Genomic DNA, 17765 nt, shown 5'->3' with positions numbered 1-17765 from the left:
CACCTGGTCTGGGATAATGGAGTGGGAGGGCTTCTGACGGGGACAAATACTATAGGGGTCCCCTTAAAAATGAGAAATTCTCTTAAGACATTAAAGACCGTTAAGAAAGATCATCTCAAACACTGACAGCATTAAACGAATAGGACAAGATCAAAGGTGAGTTTTTTTCTTTTTACTGGTTTATAATAATCTTAAAAACCCCATCACACCCATAAACCACCACAGGTGAGAAGATGAAGGAGATGGAGAATGAATGCTACAGTATGTGGGCGGCGTGAGGATCCAGGTATCTTCTAGGGGCAGTGTGGAATGGAGGCAGGGGGTGTGGATAGGAGGCCCTGGCTTGGACCCTTATTGCTGGTTGGGGGTTGGCTGGCAGAGGGGGAGAGGGGCTCAGGGTGAACTAGGAAACATCTCACACCAAAGGCGAGGGTAGATGGGGGGCCGGGGGGGGTCACAGTACATTTTCCATGCAGACTAGGGGTGGGAGTGAGAGCTTCAGAGGCTTGCACCCCTACACAGGAAGAGATGGGTTTGAGGTTTGATTTTAAGCCCCCAAGTTGGTGTCTGGTCCAATTTCCTAAAATGGCAGCTCACCTTTTGGGGGTAGGCATTGGAACAAATTACAGCAAAAATATCTGGTTTGGAGATCAAGCAAGGGATAAAGGGAGACAATGGTGTTCATTCAGAGAATTTAACTCAGAGAAGCGAGAACTGGAAGGGGCCCCTGGGTGAGATGGTGGCCAACACACAGGGAGAAGGCATCGCACCAGAAGCTGCAGGTACTCCTAGGGGCTCAGGACAGGGAGGTGCCAGTGTTCACAGACGGCAGGAAAACCACTGGGAACAATGAGTTAGGACTTCATGTTGCTATCATTTGGCATAACACAATCAGGCATTTTTTTCCTTTTTTTTCTCTTTTTAAATATAAGGCAACTTGCCAACACATAATTTAAAAACTGGTCTTCAGTCACACTGCTTCAGATCACTAGAGAATTTCTGGCTAAAGAACAGTGGATAGTATAGTAAACAAAACCCCAAATCTTAAATAAGAAAATCAGCTCACATTCCCCAGAGACAAGAGGAAAGGGTAGGGCTTATTTGGTTTAAAAAAAAAAAAAAGCCCAACAACTATGCATCTTTAACAGAAGGGTGCAAAACATTACAACAAAACATAATCTGAAGTTACAGAAAAGTTTTAAATTTCTAGCCAACTCATTGTCACCTGGGAATGAGACTTGGAGCATGGAGTGGGTGAAGAAAGGGCGAGGGGCAGAAGGGGGCTGTTTCCAAGAGAGGCCCATCTCCAGCTGTTAGAACCATGCTCATTTGGTAAAGGAGAATTCAAAGAGCTTAAGGCTTTGTGTTTTCGTCTTCGTTAAACTGAGGGGCTGTGAAAGGTGACTAGACAGTGAATGCACCTGTGGGGCCGCTCACACACATTGCTACTCAAACCCACACTACATTCATACAGAAACAGGACGTTTAAAACTTACAGCGTAGAGCAATATTCTTAGCCAGTGTAGAGAGAACCAAATGCACTTTTTTTTTTTTCAGTGTTTTTAATTCCAAACTCCAATGTGATCATCCCATACCTACTACCTAATCCCTCAAGAAAGACGTTTTTGTTTTGTTTTGCGTTTTTTTTTTTTGAGGGGGGAGTGGGGGATGAGGGCAGCAGATGACTTTGGAGAGAGACAGCAGCGAGAAAGATCTTGGGTATGCTGGATGGTCTCGGCATTTCTCTAGGCAGGGAAAGGGAGTCAGGAACCAAGGTATCAATCCAAACACAGGGTTTTTTTCCCCTTGGTCTCAAGGCTATGGCCACGTGCGTGCAGGATGCCCTTGAGGAGTGTGGCAAGGACAAGTGCAGTGGCTCTGGGATCAATGCAGATGTAAAACAAAGCCTTGAGGAAAGGAGAAGGGCTGGGAGGAGATGCAGACTGGGTCAGTTTTGATTTGAGGTCTTTGGGTAAACAAGGAATTGGCTTTCAGAGCACTTGGGAGGTCTGGCTTCTTAGTCCCAGAGAGACAGACAGGGAGAGACCTAGCTTAGGTGGCTGGGCACTGACAGCTACCTGACCTAGGGGGCCCTTCCCTTAGCCCACACCTCAGTCCAAAGAGAAACAGTGAGAGGTGCAGGAACAGACAAAAGGGGTCTTGTGGGAAATGGCCGAGGTGGGGGTGGGGGGAAGAACTGCACTGACAGGCAGGCATTGGAGAGAAAAGCCTGAAGTTGGGATGAGGTCCCAACATAAACCCAAAAGTTGCTGGGGCTGGTAGAGGGGAAGATGAGAGCAAAGAGGACCCCCCCGCCCCGTCCTCAATTAGATCCCACTAAACTCCCTTTCTTAGACATCTAAGAATGATCACGTTGGAGCAGTGAAACTTTGAAACTATCCAATCACTCAAAAGTAAGACTAAACCTAGGAGGGTGACGTATGATGTGTAGCTTGTGGAGGGCACCAGGGCTACCTATCTATACCCAGGGTGCTGAATATGAAGATTTCGACTATCTGTGGGATCAGGGGCTCGGCTGCCAGGGGCTCGGTGGGCCTTGCTCAGCACGGCCAGGCTCTGGTCTCGGAAGCAGGCCTGCGGGAAATCCCCGCTTAGGTAATCCACTGTCTGCACCAGGCTGTTCTGGCTTGCCGCCGGCCCGCCCCCGGTCCCCGCCCGGTAGTGGGCCCCAGCCGCCGCTGCCGCGCAGTCGAGGGGTGCGCCCGCAGGCTGCCCGCTGTGGAAGGGCATGGCGAGGTCCTGAGACCCCGAGCTGTCGCTGTTGGGAGTGGGCAGGATGTTGTTCCACAGGGGCTGGAAGTAGTGACCATTAGGGTAGGCCAGTGGGGCTGCCAGGCCGTTGACTGGTGGGGACGGGGTTGGCTTCTCCAGGGGTGGCTTCAGATGGAAAGCCTGCGCCATGCACAGTTCCTGCGGGTAGGCAGGGGCCTTGCCCACAAAGCCAGGCCCCGCCAACTCGCGTCCTGCCGCATGCTTGCCTGTCAGGCCAGGGGCCGGCGTCCCGCCGGCCTCACTGCACATCTGCTGTAGGTGGGCCAGCTGGTGCTGGTTCCAGGCGACTGGCTTGAGGTCGCTAGGGTAGCCAGTGGGGGCTCGAGAGATGCCCGTGGGCAGGTTGACAGGGCCCGCAGCGGGCAATGCGGCTGCGGCCGCGTGGGTGTGCTCCATGGGATTGACCACACATGAAGGCATTGGTGTGGGGACGCCGTGGGTCGACACCCGAGTGCTTGCATTGATGAGCAGACTGCGGCTAATGGGGCTGGGGTTGGCGATCTGGCCCTCACACACTGAGGTAGTGCTGATGCCTGCCCTCGTCTGGCAAAACTGGCTGATCTGGTGCACGATGCTGCTCAGGTCCGGGGGCTGGCTGTGCTGCAGGGTGGCCGCCATGGAAAGGGGGATAGTTGAGGTAGACACGGTCACATTCGGGGGGGCGTCTGAGTCTGGCATCTTCCGGCCTCCGTGCAGCAAGGGAGTGGGGAGGTGCTGGAGACCCTGGTGAGACAGGGCCTGAGGGTGGACCAAGCCCTGGGTTGGGGCCATGGGCTGAGGGTGGCCCAGGCCGTGAGGCTGCTGGAGGCTCTGAGGGTGGGACAGCGCCGCTGGGGGTGGCGGGATACCCTGAGGGTGCTGCAGCGTCTGGGGAGGGGCATGGGCCAGGGTCTGTGCGTGCTGCAGGGCCTGCTGGCGGGCCAGAGCCTGGGCCTGGGGGTGGGCTAAAGTGCTGGGTGCCACAGTAGCATAGGGCGCCACTGGGGGGTTCATGATGGCCTCAGGGAGCAACCGGGCTCGGGTGCCGTCAAAGTCCTTGAGTATGCTTTTGGCTGGCACTTTGACAATGGCAAGCAGGCCTGCCTTGGTGGCAGCCTGAGTCGGGTAGGGGCTGTAGCGCTGGGCTGATGTGTCGAGGCCGTTCACAGTACGACGAACGTGTTTCCGCTGGGGAACCTTCACACTGTTGGGGAAGATTTTTATAGTCAGTGGGTTGTTTGCGACCTTCTTAGCATACGCGTCCAATTCGGCTGGGGTAGGATAGTGAGCAGTTCTCATTTTCTGTGTAGTGTCCCCTAGAGAGAGAAGGGGAAGGAGAGCAAAGAAGGAGACGGAGCTCATCAGTGCCAAGCCAACCAGCCCTTCTAGATTTCCCATTTGAGGGCCTGAGGGGCAGGGCGAACTAAGCTGTCATCTCTAGTCTTCCACTGAGACCCGGCCTCAGCCCCCACAAAAACAAGCACTGCTCACATTGACTGAGTACTTCTAATGGACCAGGCCTCGTGCTGAGGACAGGCTGTCTCAACGAATCCTTGCTACTGCTTTAGGACGCAGGTACTATCATGGTATTCCCACTTAACAAACGAAGTCAGTAAAGATCAGAATAGCAGAGCAACTTGCAGAAGTCTCTATCTTAGAGAGCCAGAACTTGGCCAATTCTCACATGGAATTCTCTCCAAGTTCCTACCAGCCCATCCTGGCCTGGGGGTTGAAGGTTCTAAGCAGAGCTGTTTGTCAGGGCCACTCAGTCCCTGTCCCATGACACCCTGAGGAAGAGGGTACCCAGAATGACTCCTCTACAGTCTGCGGTTGCCAGTGAGGCATCAACTTTCTCTCTGCCTTGGCAGCTGGGGCACCGTGCCGACTGGGTGGGCATCCTGGCGCAGCAGACAGGATGCTTCTTTTTCAGGGGCAGAGGAGTAAGCTGCCAACATCCCTTCCCCATCCCCAAGTCACAAGTTCACTTTTGTTTACAGCTTACTCTAAGCCTGACTGGGTGAAGATCAAAAGGCTTTATTTATTTCCTTGTGGGGGTGACAATAATGACAGGGCAGCAGGGAGGGAACTGAGGAGAAAGGATTCAGAGAATCTTTAAGTCCTGAGAGCCAAAAATAGTCTGTATTCGGCCCTTGTGAGCTGTCACTTTCCAAAATGAAAGAGGAAAAACCTGCCTTCTTTGGAGACTGCGGAAACACCGCTCAATGGGCCTCATTAATGCTAACAGTCTCTTTGTTCCCATCTCCAGTTGCCTCCCATCAGGGGGCTCCAGCGGATGTCGTGCTTCCATCAAAAAGGAAAAGGTTCTGAGAACAAGAGCTCTTTAAGGATGCCAGGCTCCTGGCAAGGGGTCTCTGCTCCCTTCTCCCTCTCTCTGGGGAGGGTCTCCCCTGAGTATACACAGAAGGTGCTTAATAAAGGCTTGCTGAGTAAGTACACAGACTGCCCAGAGCAGAAAAAAAAAGGGGACTGGCTGGGAGCCTTGGCTCAGCTAGCTGATTCCCTCCCTACTTCCTCCCCTTCTAGGGGGCAGCCAGGGCAGACCAAGGACTGAGCTGGCCAAATGCCTGGCTTGTGGCCTCAGCTGGCTTGGCCCAGAGGAGACCCCATTCAAAGTCACGTCGCTGGGCATCAGCTGGAACAGAGGTAGTCTAGTGAGTGTGCTGGCAGGAAAAGGGCACAGCGGCCTGCGTCAGGTGACACTGCTGGTTGGCGGGCAGCAACTGCTCAGAAACCGCTGCTCTTGGAAGCAAGAAAAGAAAGCTCAAGTCCAGAAGAGGCAGAGAGATCCGGACCCAGGCTCGACGAGGCAGAACTTAGCAAAAAGGGTACAGAAAGGAAAAGGTTTGCTTTCAAACACGGGCACAATGCCTTGAACGTAGTAGGCACTCCCACATATTTAAGGCTCTGCTTTATTTACTGAGTACAGAATAGTTGCTCCATTCATAAACGAAATGTTTGTAAGATGACTGATTTGAAGAAGGACTGATTTAGAAGGATGAATGTGACAGTGACAACTGAAGGCAGGAAGCAGAGAGAGGCCTGGAAGTCTCCCACCTACTAGGTAGCACTAGCTGGCAAGGAGGTCAAAGCCTGGAGAACAGGAGAGTTCTGCGGCTTCTTATAAGCCACTGACCCTTAATAGGCTTCAGTCTCGACAAAGTGGGGCCATTTTCTGACCGGTTTTACATTCTCCTGGACAAGAAGACACCAAAAAAGTCTGGGATCACTGAAAGATCTTCCCTAAACTCAAGGCGCCAGAATTCCATTAGAAGCTGCCCTGGTCAGCCACTGTGCTCTTGTGTGGCTGATCAAAAACGTGTGGCACTCCTGGCTCATGTCTTCCTTACCCAGAGCAAACGTGTAGCAGGTGCCTGGTGAGTGTACTGTCTGACTGAGCAACTGGGACTCGGCTGAATAATGGGAGTCTGAGGCTGCTGGGCTTCAGTTCGGACAGGAAAGGAAGGTCCACCCCTCCACGTTGGAAGAGCTTTCCTCCATGCTGATGGGCTTCTCTCTCTGAAGGTCAGGGAAGAGAGACTGGTACAGCGGCTTGCTGAATAATAGAGCTCCTTTGCTCCAAGTCAATATCAACTCTAAGGCTGGTTTTTTTCTAGCAGAGGCAGAGGTATTGATGGCTTGGCCTCAGTCAGAAGTATGGAGTGGGACACTACACCGATTAGTTCGCTCTGTCCTGCCTCCACTGATGTTGACAGTGGTGATGAGGTGAGGTGAGGGGTGGGAAGGGTGGACACAGGCTACAGTATGTTAAGGAAGAATCTCAAGGATGAGAGGAGCATATTGGACAAGAAAGAGGCCACATTCTGGGAATCCAACACCACCCACGTCATGTACCAGATTTCAGCCCAACCCTTAAAAAATAGCCAAGTTTTCCTCAGTACTTTATCTCAGTCCCCACAGAGGCACCCTGAAGCCTTTCTTTCTTCTGCATCATCTTCCTCTAAATGCACAGCTAACAGATACTACAGCTCTGTAAACAACTTATTTAAATATCTGGTACCAGTGCTGTCATTCATCGAGACATAAGGCAGTGTAGAGAACAGAGACTCTGTGGTTAGAAAAAAAGAGATCCAGATTGAAGCACTGGCTTTATTATCTGACTACTCAGTTTCTCTCTCAGTCATTCCTCATTTATAAATAGGGAAGGTCCCTGCTGTCCTACCTTGCAGAATTACTAAGATCAAGAGATCCAATGAATGGGAAATGCTCTGTGAACAGGAACTATGACTGTCAATAGTTATTATTCAAGGATAGCAGGTTTGGCTGAGTCTGCCCACAGACGGGACAAAGTAACCTGACCATGGAAGCCCTGACTGCAATACCTCCTGGACTTGAGTCTGAGCATCACATGTAGTACAGAAAGCACTGTTGTCTATTCTAGGAACTGGGGGGATCTCCCTGAATCCAGGCTTCCCTGCAAGGACCTCCCTGTTTATCCTTCTGTTTTGAAGATCAAAAGACATGGGTGGCTTATGCAGCAGGAACCTCTAACCTGTGGAGAGACACAGGCAGTGTGTGTCAAATACAGGCTTTGGAGTCTGACCCAAGTGTGAGTTCTAGCCCAGTCACTGAATAGTAACGAGACATTGACAAACACTCTCATTCTGAAAAGAAAGATAAGAGAGTCTCCCATATGGAATTACTGAGGAATGAATGAGAACATGCATACAAATATTCAAGACAGTGCCTGGCATATGGTAAGCGCTCAAAAAACGTTAGCTAATGTTTCTGGTATTTCTCTGTAGTTCATCCAGTCACTGGGCCAATTCACCATTTCCAGGTCTTTCCACTAGGGGGCACATAAGCATACAGAGAAGTAGTAAAAAATTAATTTCGATACTTGCCCTAGGCCCCAAAACTCTACAATGAAAGAGGTCACAGTAACTGTCTAAAAGATGATTTGACGACCAGGGATCTTTGGTCATTTCAACCACTCTACCCAGAAATATTTACCAGGCCACCCTATCTATATACCTGTGAGCTGGAAAATTAGGAGCAGAGGCTTGGGGTTAATGAAGAAAAAAATGTTCAAAAACACATTTTCTGGGGAATTGGGAGAAGATGGGTCAGAGGAAAATAGACTTTGCAAGTACAAAGTTCCAAAATGGCTGAGGTCTCTCAAAGCAAGTGACATTATGGAATAACAATTGAGAAAAGTTCTAGGAGGGCATCCACCTAACCACAACTGTGGTCTTCTACCAAGTGCAGGACCCACCCAGAGGCAAAATGCCCTTTAATCCAGCCTGAACTATGGCAAATTACACTTCTAGGTTGGAAAATGCATCACATTCTCCTATACATGTAGAAGAGGAAGGGGAGAAGAGAAAATGTTGGCGCTTCAAGGGAACAATCTTGTGATTCTGTACGTAAGGCAGCTCAAGCCTGGGGAACAGTGATTAGCCAGGTGACTGACAGTACTGGGCCAAGAAGCCACATATGCCCTCTCCCGACCCCAGACCCATCTCCCCTGCCTTGAGCTGACTCTTACAGTATAAAGTATACTAAGCTACACACTCTTGCACTGTTGGTGGGAATGTGAATTGGTACAGCCACTATGGAGAACAGTACGGAGGTTCCTTAAAAAACTAAGAATAGAACTACCATAGGACCCAGCAACACCACTACTAGGCATATACCCTGAGAAAACCATAATTCAAAAAGAGTCATGCACCACAATGTTCACTGCAGCTCTATTTACAATAGCCAGGACACGGAAGCAACCTACGTGTCCATCGACAGACGAATGGATAAAGAAGATGTGGCACATATATACAACGGAATATTACTCAGCCATAAAAAGAAACAAAATTGAGTTATTTGTAGTGAGGTGGATGGACCTAGAGTCTGCAATACAGAGTGAAGTAAGTCAGAAAGAGAAAAACAAGTACCGTATGCTAACACATATATATGGAATCTTAAAAAAAAAAAAAAAAAGGTTCTGATGAACCTAGGGGCAGAACAGGAATAAAGATGCAGATGTAGAGAATGGACTTGAGGACATGGGGAGAGGCAAGTGTAAGCTGAGACAAAGTGAGAGAGTGGCATGTATGTATATACACTACCAAACGTAAAATAGATAGCTAGTGGGAAGCAGCTGCATCACACAGGGAGATCAGCTCGGTGCTTTGTGACCACCTAGAGGGGTGGGATAAGGAGGGTGGGAGGGAGACGCAAGAGGGAGGGGATATGGGGATATATGTATACGTATAGCTGATTCACTTTGTTATAAAGCAGAAACTAACACACCATTGTAAAGCAATTATACCCCAATAAAGATGTTAACAATAAAAAAAAAACCAAACATGTATTAAGCTATAAATATCAGTACCCCATCCCCTCACCAGATACGGAGTTCTGTGTTTTGAGCACCTTTTAAGACCCTCCCTAGGATGGGGGCAGGGAAAGGCTGAATAGCAGTTACAAAACTGGTTTTAAGGTCTCTACAGCTGATAGGCCTGGGCTCTGAGCAGCTCCTTGGCTGCTGGTTTCCAAAGGAGACAGCTTATACTCCATCTCACCTTAATGGTAAATGCCTAATGCGAAGAGCTAAGTCACAAGACAGGATTTTCTTCTTTTTTAAAATTTTGGCCGCACTGTGTGGCCTGCAGGATCTTAGTTCCCCAACCAGGGATTGAACCCACGCCCCCTGCAGTTGGAAGCACAGACGGCCAGGAAAGTCCCAGGATTTTTTTTTCTTACACATTTTGGGAGAGGAAAGAAGAAAGTAAGTGGGCTTAAAAACACCACTGGGTTTTCTCCTCTGCAAAAGTTTAGGTGTAGTTAAGGAGAGCAACAAGAGAGTCAAAGGGATTCAAATACACTGTCCCCTAAACGGACAGGTAAGCCTGAAACCAGGGAAAAAGGATACCTCAATTCTTTTTTTTTTTTTTTTTTTTTTTTTTGTGCAGTACGCGGGCCTCTCACTGTTGTGGCCTCTCCCGTTGCGGAGCACAGGCTCCAGCAGCGCAGGCTCGGCGGCCATGGCTCACGGGCCCAGCCGCTCCGCGGCATGTGGGATCTTCCCGGACCGGGGCACGAACCCATGTCCCCTGCATCGGCAGGCGGACTCTCAACCACTGCGCCACCAGGGAAGCCCCATACCTCAATTCTTGAATATAGATTTGGGACAGTGGTTGGCAGAGGCTACTTGGGGACTGCTTTGGGGAGAAGGGCGTGAAGGTTCCAAGTCAGCAACTAAGATAAAGCTGCCAACTTGCCTTTCTTCCCAAGCAGTTCAGCCCCTGACAGGACATCTCTGGGCGAAGCCCGTCAGAGTGCGCTAAGGAACCTAGAAGACAGACAGCGAGCTGCTCTTTGTTATCTTATTGCATGCTTCTGAGCACACTCCCTCCCCAGTTGTGTGCCTGGAAGTCTGGAGCCAGTCACAATGCAGTGAGCATGCAGATTTGGGTGGCCAAGGAGCCCAGACAACTTTCTCACCCAATTATCCTTTAGTAAGAGAAAAGCTGGGGAGGAGCTGGGACAGCAGGGCCGGCCTATTGTGTCAAGCAGCTGCAGAAGGAAGACTGTCACCTTCAGCTCTGTCATGACGCCAAGTTGGATTCACTGGCCAAATTCTAGAACTAGCCAGGCTCTGAGTCTTACTCTCCCTCAAAGAAAGGAAGTCAAGAGGCCAGACCATTTTTAACTTCTGAAGATGATCTCACAGAGCAGGGGGCGGCAAACTATAGCCTGCAAGCCAAAACCCAGCTGCTGTGCTTTTGTAGAAAGTTTTACTGGAGCATAGCCACACTCATTTGTTTACATACTGTCTACGGTTGCCTGTGCCCTACGACAGCAGAGGTGAGTACGTGTAACAGAGACCATATGGGATGATCCACAAAGCCTAAAATATCTGCTATTTGACTCTTTACAGAAAAAGTTTGCCAACCTCTGTCATAAAGGATTCAGATAAGGTGCTGAAGCTCCTTTTCTATTAAAGGGTAAGCCTAGATGCCTCACTGATTTTCCCTTTTTGCTCTGAAAGGAAAGTCTATTCCAAATTTAGGGCCATTTTCACACTTGAAGATGCCGTACATGGTAATAAGCCAGGAATAGACTCTTTTCCTTGCACATGATGTAGTACAGGGATAGAAGGTAGGAATCTGGGAAAATACAAAGTATAAAGCCCCAATTCCAGCCAATGTAAGACAGGAATCTAACAGTTCTCAAAAACTCCGTCTTATAGCAAGTATATTAACAGGAACACGCCCAGAGAGACTGAGCAAGCTACCTTCCTATCCGTTCTGGAGGCGGAAGCTTCTTTACTTGCTGTGAACTGAGGCCCACAGCTCAGAAGGCAGACAGCAAAGCCAAAGGGAACTGTCTATTTCCATGGCAGAGAGTGCTCAGAGAGCTCAAAACAACAGAACAGTGGATACAGTTTGTCTCAGAGATACAGTAAGTAATCTGGACTGTGAGTTTTCATTCAATTCCTCATGGGGGTTCAAATTGAAACACTTCTTTGATATATATATCCTGTAAAACTCCTTATAGCCTTATTGCTTAACAGATAGCTATCAGCAACAATTAAAATTAAGATGATACACACTGGGGAATTCTAGTATTTAAGAGGATTTCTCAGGACTTCGCCGGTGGTCCAGTGGTTAAGAATCCGCCTTCCAATGCAGGGGACACAGATTTGATCCCTGGTTGGGGGAACTAAGATTCCACATGCCACGAGACAACTAAGCCTGCATACTCTGGAGCCCGTGCACTGCAACTACTGAGCCCGCGCGTCGCAACAAAGATCCTGTGTGCTGCAGTGAAGACCCGACCCAGCCAAATAAACAGAATAACTAACTAAATTAATTAATTAAAAAAAAGAGGATCTCTCTGATCAGAGAAGTGTCTCACAATGTTGACAAGTTTTGCAGCTGCTTTCTTGATGTCTGTGCTGAAGAATATCTTGTAGGTACCAAAATTCATGGTCAGTGTACCCCGAATGTGCCTCTGGTATAGCTCAAATGTAGGGAAAAAATAAAGGGTCACATCCTTCACTGGGATCCAGATTACTTACATTTCTGAAGTCCAGTGTTCATCTGCGTGTGAGAAAGAAGCTGCAAGGACAGGTCACCTGGCCCTGGTAGACAGGCTAGCATGGCAGACCAGCATCAGCACAACGTGAGGCAGTCACTCACACTGTAATGACAAAAAAACAAGGTCATGGAACACAAGGCGACTCACTCAAGGAAGATACCGGGGACATCGGATATGAGCAACAGTGGTCCAGGCTTAGACAGATACACAATTTAATTAGTAGCATTTTGGTTGAAAATATATCTATGTCTTTATCTGTAGCACAATTTGCTCTCAACTATTACTACGGCTCAAATATTTCAGTCAGCACAGATGCTTGGGTGGGGAAAATGAAAACTAGAAAATACCTATCCACACAAACAACTGAAGGTCTTTATGTTCACAAGCTATAGATGCATTCGCTTGGCATTTGCATTTCCTGTAGACTGCCTCTCCGTACTGCTTTTGGATAAGCCCATGTGGCTGCCAGATAAACGGCAGGCTGGCTTTCATCTGGGCCCCAGCTGAGGCAGGAGCACAAAGGCTAGGGCACAGTCTCACTGAGGTGAAGGAAAAGATGATTTCTCCCTGAAAACAGAACAACGTTCCTGAAGAGAGCTTGCCCTCATAGGGCCCGGCTCAGTCTATTCTCAGCCTTGGCTGGCGGCTGGGGCAGTCAGACATTTCCAGAGACAGTACAGTATATGAGTTGCAAAGGCTCCCAAAGTCCAACTTACGACCCCAGTAATCTGAACTTACTTTGTTTTGGGGTTTTTTTTTTTTTGGCCACGCCCCATGGCTTGCCGGATCTTAGTTCCCTGACCAGGGAGTGAACCTGGGCCCTCAGCAGTGAGAGGGCGGAGTCCTAACTACTGGACCGCCAGGGAATTTCACCTGAACTTACTTTTAAAAAGAGGAAGGAACAAAGCATCCTAAGAGACAAATTAACTACTATTAAAGCAAACTCTGTTTGTATGTTTCTAGGGATTCACCTTGTTATTTCCTTTCACACAATTAGACCTCCAGAACCCAAAAAAAGAAAAAAATTGCTTTGCTCCCAGGGTAAATCAAGGAGGTGGTAGGCTGCAAGCAGCCCTCTTTGGGCAGGCAGTCCTGACGTTGTATCAAGATGGCGTGGTTCCATCAGTGAAGTCTTCCAACAAGACTCACACAGCCAAAGCAAGCAGACACTGATGTAGCCTTCGGTAGGGAAGGAAGCCTTGTCAACAATGCAAGCTCCCTTTGTACCAAGGACCAAGCTTTTTCCCAAACAACTAGAATGTACTAAAACACATTAAATTCCTTTCCCATACTGCAAACCCCAGAAATCAAGGTAGCATATTAAGGCTTTAGATCACAAGAAAAGAGGAATGGGGGAAAGCTCAAATGTTAAACAAGGACCACAAAACCTCTTTCTTTCCCTTAGAGGGCCCTCTCAAGTATGTGAAACTACCTTGTCACGATGAGTATCAGAGAGCTCCAGCTGGAAAGGCCAGGTAGCTGAAAAGATACTTTGTAAAAGAGGCTACTCAAACTGTGTCTAAGATAGCAAGTGCCGAAAGAACTGAAGAGTGAATGCCTCAATGAGAATGGAGCTGCCCCAGAGTTCTGGCACGGATTCAGTCTTTTCAGGTCTCTGGTGGGTGGGATGACAGTATGAACACACTGTGCCAACTGCAGTGCCTCAAGAAATAAAAAGTCTTCTGTTAGGGTCAAATGACTGAGGTACTGCTCACAACCCTTCCCTTGTGAATGCTGATCTCTATTTAATAACCTCTCCCCTATGGTCCTAATATAGCTGAGGGCAAACTCTAAGGAAAGGAAGAGAATTAACAAATACTGGAGCCTAATATTGTGAAATGGACTGTGTGAGGGGCTTTAGTGATTTTTTCCTATTTATTTATTTAGGTATGTATGTATGTATGTCTGCCTGCACTGGGTCTTCGTTGCGGCGAGCGGGGGCTACTCTTCGTTGCAGTGTGCGGGCTTCTCATTGCAGTGGCTTCTCTTGTTGTGGAGCACGGGCCCCAGGAGTGTGGGCTTCAGTGGTTGTGGCTTGAGGGCTCTAGAGCGCAGGCTCAGTAGTTGTGGCGTACAGGCTTAGCTGCTCCGCGGCATGTGGAATCTTCCTGGACCAGGGCTTGAACCCATGTCCCCTTTGTTGGCAGGCAGATTCTTAACTACTGCGCCACCAGGGAAGTCCTAGTGATGTTTTCTTAATTAGGTCTCCCAACCTTTCTTGGAAGTAGGCAATAAATTCACTTGTCATCTCATCATCTCTAGCCTGGATTACTACAATAGCATTCCAAATGGTCTCTCTGTTCCACCCTTGCCCCATCACCCAATCTATTCTCCACAGAGCAGCCAAAGTAATTTATTTTTTTAAATTGGAAATCATATCAGCTCAAAAATCTCCAATGACTTGCCATCTCACTTAGAATAAAATACAAAATCCTAACGTGGCCCACAAGGCCTTCCATGATCTGTTACATGATCACTACCTCTCTGACCTCATCCTCTAACCTCCCCTGCCCCTCTTGCTGACTCTACGAGCCAAGCACACCCCCACCTCCAGGCTTTGTAATCCACCTGGAAAGCTGAGATACTGTGACGATGGAGGTACAAAAAACACATTCATTCAGCTCTCTTGCAGATACACTCTCTCCCTGTACCTTCTGGAAGGAACCAATCTATGATCACTGTAATCTCTGATATACCTAGTAAATCTTGATGCCTTGCAACCAAGAAGAGACGAGTGGAGGTTGTGGATCCTAAGAGTTGACTATAACATACTGCCCTTCAAGCCACAACTCTGGATTTCAAGAGGCAGAACAAGAGAGAATTAAGTCAGCTAAACTGTGGCAAAAGGCATTAATGGATTTACTGACAGCAAAGAAAGGAACAAAAATAAGAGGTGAATTCTGTAAAGACTCCAGAAAGTCAGTTTTTAGTTTGTGCATGAAGAAGTAAATGAATAAGAAAGACACCAGATCTTGGGACCCTCTATGATTATGTTCCCAACCAGAATCACCCAGCAAGTCTAGACTATTCTTGAGCTCTTACTGGCATTAACTGGGCTGCTAAGAGTACAGCCCTTAGTTTGTGAACCTTTCTTTAAGAGTTCTGCCATCCTTAATCTTCAAGCCCCCTGAGCAGTTTTACTGAAGTCAAGAATCAGATTCTGCCAGGGCAGGGAAGGCAGAGAATGTGGCAAGGTCACAAAGGGTATGATGAAACAGGAAGGAAGCAACTTCCTTCCACAACCCATTCTAGAAAGCAGGGATGCATAGTATAAAGCACTCCTCTGGAGGCTTGACAGCTGAGCACAAGCCTTTTATTTAAAAGCTTCAAACCACCCACACATTCTGATTACCATCTGGCTTTTTCTTAAACGTTAAATTCCAATACAATTTACAGCTGATATTTCCAGAAGCACAATTAGACCCAGAAATCAACATGAGCTCTACCTTCTCTGAAAGGGCCTCAAAATTCAAGTCCAAAAGTAAAAAATAAAAATAAAAAATAAATTCAAGTCCAGACTACTGAACAGAATCAAGTAGTAACCTGGTGCTCAGACCAAATGAGCTGCAGATGCCACAGAGAAAGAAAAAAGATCTCCTTGGCAGAGCCTCTCTGGGCGCTCTCAGACAGCTTTCCCACCACCAGCTGGTCTGCTGCCTCAGCAGGGGGACGATGGTATTACCATGAGCACAGAGCTAAGGTGTCCAGACTGTCCTGGGGCATTTGCACAAGTGCTAGTTTCTCCCAGACTACCTCTAATTAAGGAACAAAAAAACCCTGTCCCCACTGAGAAAATTCAAAAGGACTTTCACCCATGCCCCCCACCTCCCCCGCCCCACCGAGACTGACAGAGGTTTTATTAAGAGTTGTGATGTTACACTCTCTGCTTTTCTGGGTGGCATCTGATAAAGGACCATCTCTGCCTTAGGACAGGTTTGCCAGTAGGAAAACCTCCGCTGTCTGTACTGTTTGTCCCTGTTTATGCTTACGGCCACTGAAGGGTAGAAAAGGAGGAAAAGGAAGACTCCTCTTCATATTTTTTTTTTTTAGTGAGAAAAGGAAGGGAGAGAAATAAAATGCTAGCAAAGGCATTTTTACTTGGGGGCTGGGGGTGAAGCGATCTAGAGTAATCACTTCCCAGCATAGTCTCCCAGTGCCTTCCAGTACCCTTCTTTGCCAAGTCTCTCTCCTGCTTTCCTTTTCCTTCCCTGCCTTCAACCCCACCTTCAAAAAGAAACCCCCCCCCACCGCCGCAAAAAAAAGGTTGACTAGCCCAATTTCTGATTCATGCTGTGGTCCAAAATTTTAAACGTGCCATTTATGGACTTTAATTAAAAAATGAAATTGAGAGCAGTGCCGTCTCTGAAATACCAAAAAAGAGAAAATGTTATGCCCCATGTTATTTGACTCCACTTTATAAAATATACCCAACAGTGAAAATCCTAAGCGCATGCATCTTAAGAGAATATGATTAACACTGAGAAACTGCATTAATTAAGAGTCATCACTATCTCTGATTAATAAGACTTCTCATCCATGAGGTAAAAGGCTTATCTAAAAAGACTACTTTTCAATAGTGGGGGTAGAAGTTTTATCCTACTGTTCCCCATTCTTTTACTCCTGGGGTCCAAGAAATTAGGTTAAAACCTAACGGAAATACTGCTCTGGGGAAAATAAACAGGGTCAAGGATGGCAAAAATTACATGTTTATCAAATCAGGCTCTGCAGAATCAGTCATCTTATGGTCTGTGTCAATGAAATAATCTATTCAACCAGTAATTTTTGTCAGTCCAGGTAACTGTGAACTTCCAACTACCTTGTACTTTTCACTATTTACTCAATCTGAGTAACATTCAGTCATTGCTCAAAGGCATCTTTCTTCTCTATCTTTAACTCAATAGGGGACTTAAAGCCACTTGTAATTGTAACCTCACAACTCTGGGCTGGGAGAAAGATGGGTGTTCACTCTGGACTAACTTTGTTGAAAGCCCAGAACTATCCCTGCTGCAAACCATCTCCACATAGCTGAACACAGAGGCTCAAGGGGTTTGGAAACATTATTTCTAACTACCCTTTAGACCCATCACAACAGGTCCTGTTCCTACGCTGTTTCCCACCCCACCCTGGTCCCTAAAGGTGCTTTCTCTGCCAGTGCTTTCTTTAGCATGAATACTCTTTCCTAGATCCTCCTATTATTTATCTCATCTATGACCCAGTGCTTTCTCCTGAATTTGTTATTCAGGTCCTAGGCAAGTATTTGCCCTGGCCATTCTAACCTTTCAACTCGAGTGTGAGCTTCCAAAGACTGTCTTTTATTTATCCTTCCAAGTAACAGGGTCAGGAATGAGATTATTCATGTAACAGATGTTTAATAAATATTCTTGGCTCACATTCCAGAAGAACAGCAATACACTTTAACCCCAGGCTCTGGAATTTACCTGAATTTAGGTCCTTGAAACACATGGATAATACAAGTGCCAAAAAGTGTCCGCGCCTGTGTGTGCACAGGTGCCTTTACTCTGAGAGTGAGAGAGCAGAGGAGACAAAAACTGCCTAGGTACTTTAAAAAAAAAAAAAAAAAAAAGGCCCAGGAACTACTTTTGCATTGTATTGAAAAGTATCTATCCTTTGGGACTTCCCTGGTAGTCCAGCGATTAAGACTCCATGCTTCCACTGCAGGGGGCCAAGTTCGATCCCTGGTCTGGGAATTAAGATCCCACATGCCGTGCAGCAAGGCCAAAAAGTAAAAAAAGAAAGAAAGAAAAAAAGTATCCTTTGGCTTCTGTACTTTCATCCCCATTAGGTAGAAATCAGTGTTCCTAAAACTGTGAAATGCAGGCTGTGTTCATTGCAAGCCACCAAATCAGAATTTGCAGTTTTTCATTATCGTATGTAATAGCCTTCAGTTTCCTATC

General features: G+C 47.5%; 1 protein-coding gene across 3 annotated transcripts in view; it reads right to left on the bottom strand.

The window, feature by feature from the left end:
• Nucleotides 1-12: 12 nt before the first annotated feature.
• The window catches only part of FAM222B (family with sequence similarity 222 member B), a 61867-nt gene continuing 44114 nt past the window's right edge, over nt 13-17765 (bottom strand). Inside the window, exons 2-3 of one of the 3 annotated variants that reach the window (XM_022595471.3) lie at nt 11831-11952; nt 13-4088 (exon numbers count right to left, since the gene is read on the bottom strand). In XM_022595471.3, coding sequence (XP_022451179.2) covers nt 2476-4088; nt 11831-11912 — 1695 coding nt within the window. In that variant the 5' untranslated portion in view covers nt 11913-11952 and the 3' untranslated portion in view covers nt 13-2475. Of the gene's footprint in view, nt 4089-11830; nt 15672-17765 lie in introns of those variants that run through there. The other 2 variants (XM_089900725.1, XM_022595474.3) reach the window with 2 other exon arrangements.

This window comes from Delphinapterus leucas, chromosome 19, assembly GCF_059928025.1.
Source record: "Delphinapterus leucas isolate spDelLeu-1000000601 "Yukka" chromosome 19, BTC_Dleu_Yukka2, whole genome shotgun sequence".
Lineage (NCBI taxonomy): Eukaryota > Metazoa > Chordata > Mammalia > Artiodactyla > Monodontidae > Delphinapterus > Delphinapterus leucas.
The sequence above is the reverse complement of the archived record's forward strand: the minus strand, read 5'-3'. Positions and strand labels throughout refer to the sequence as shown.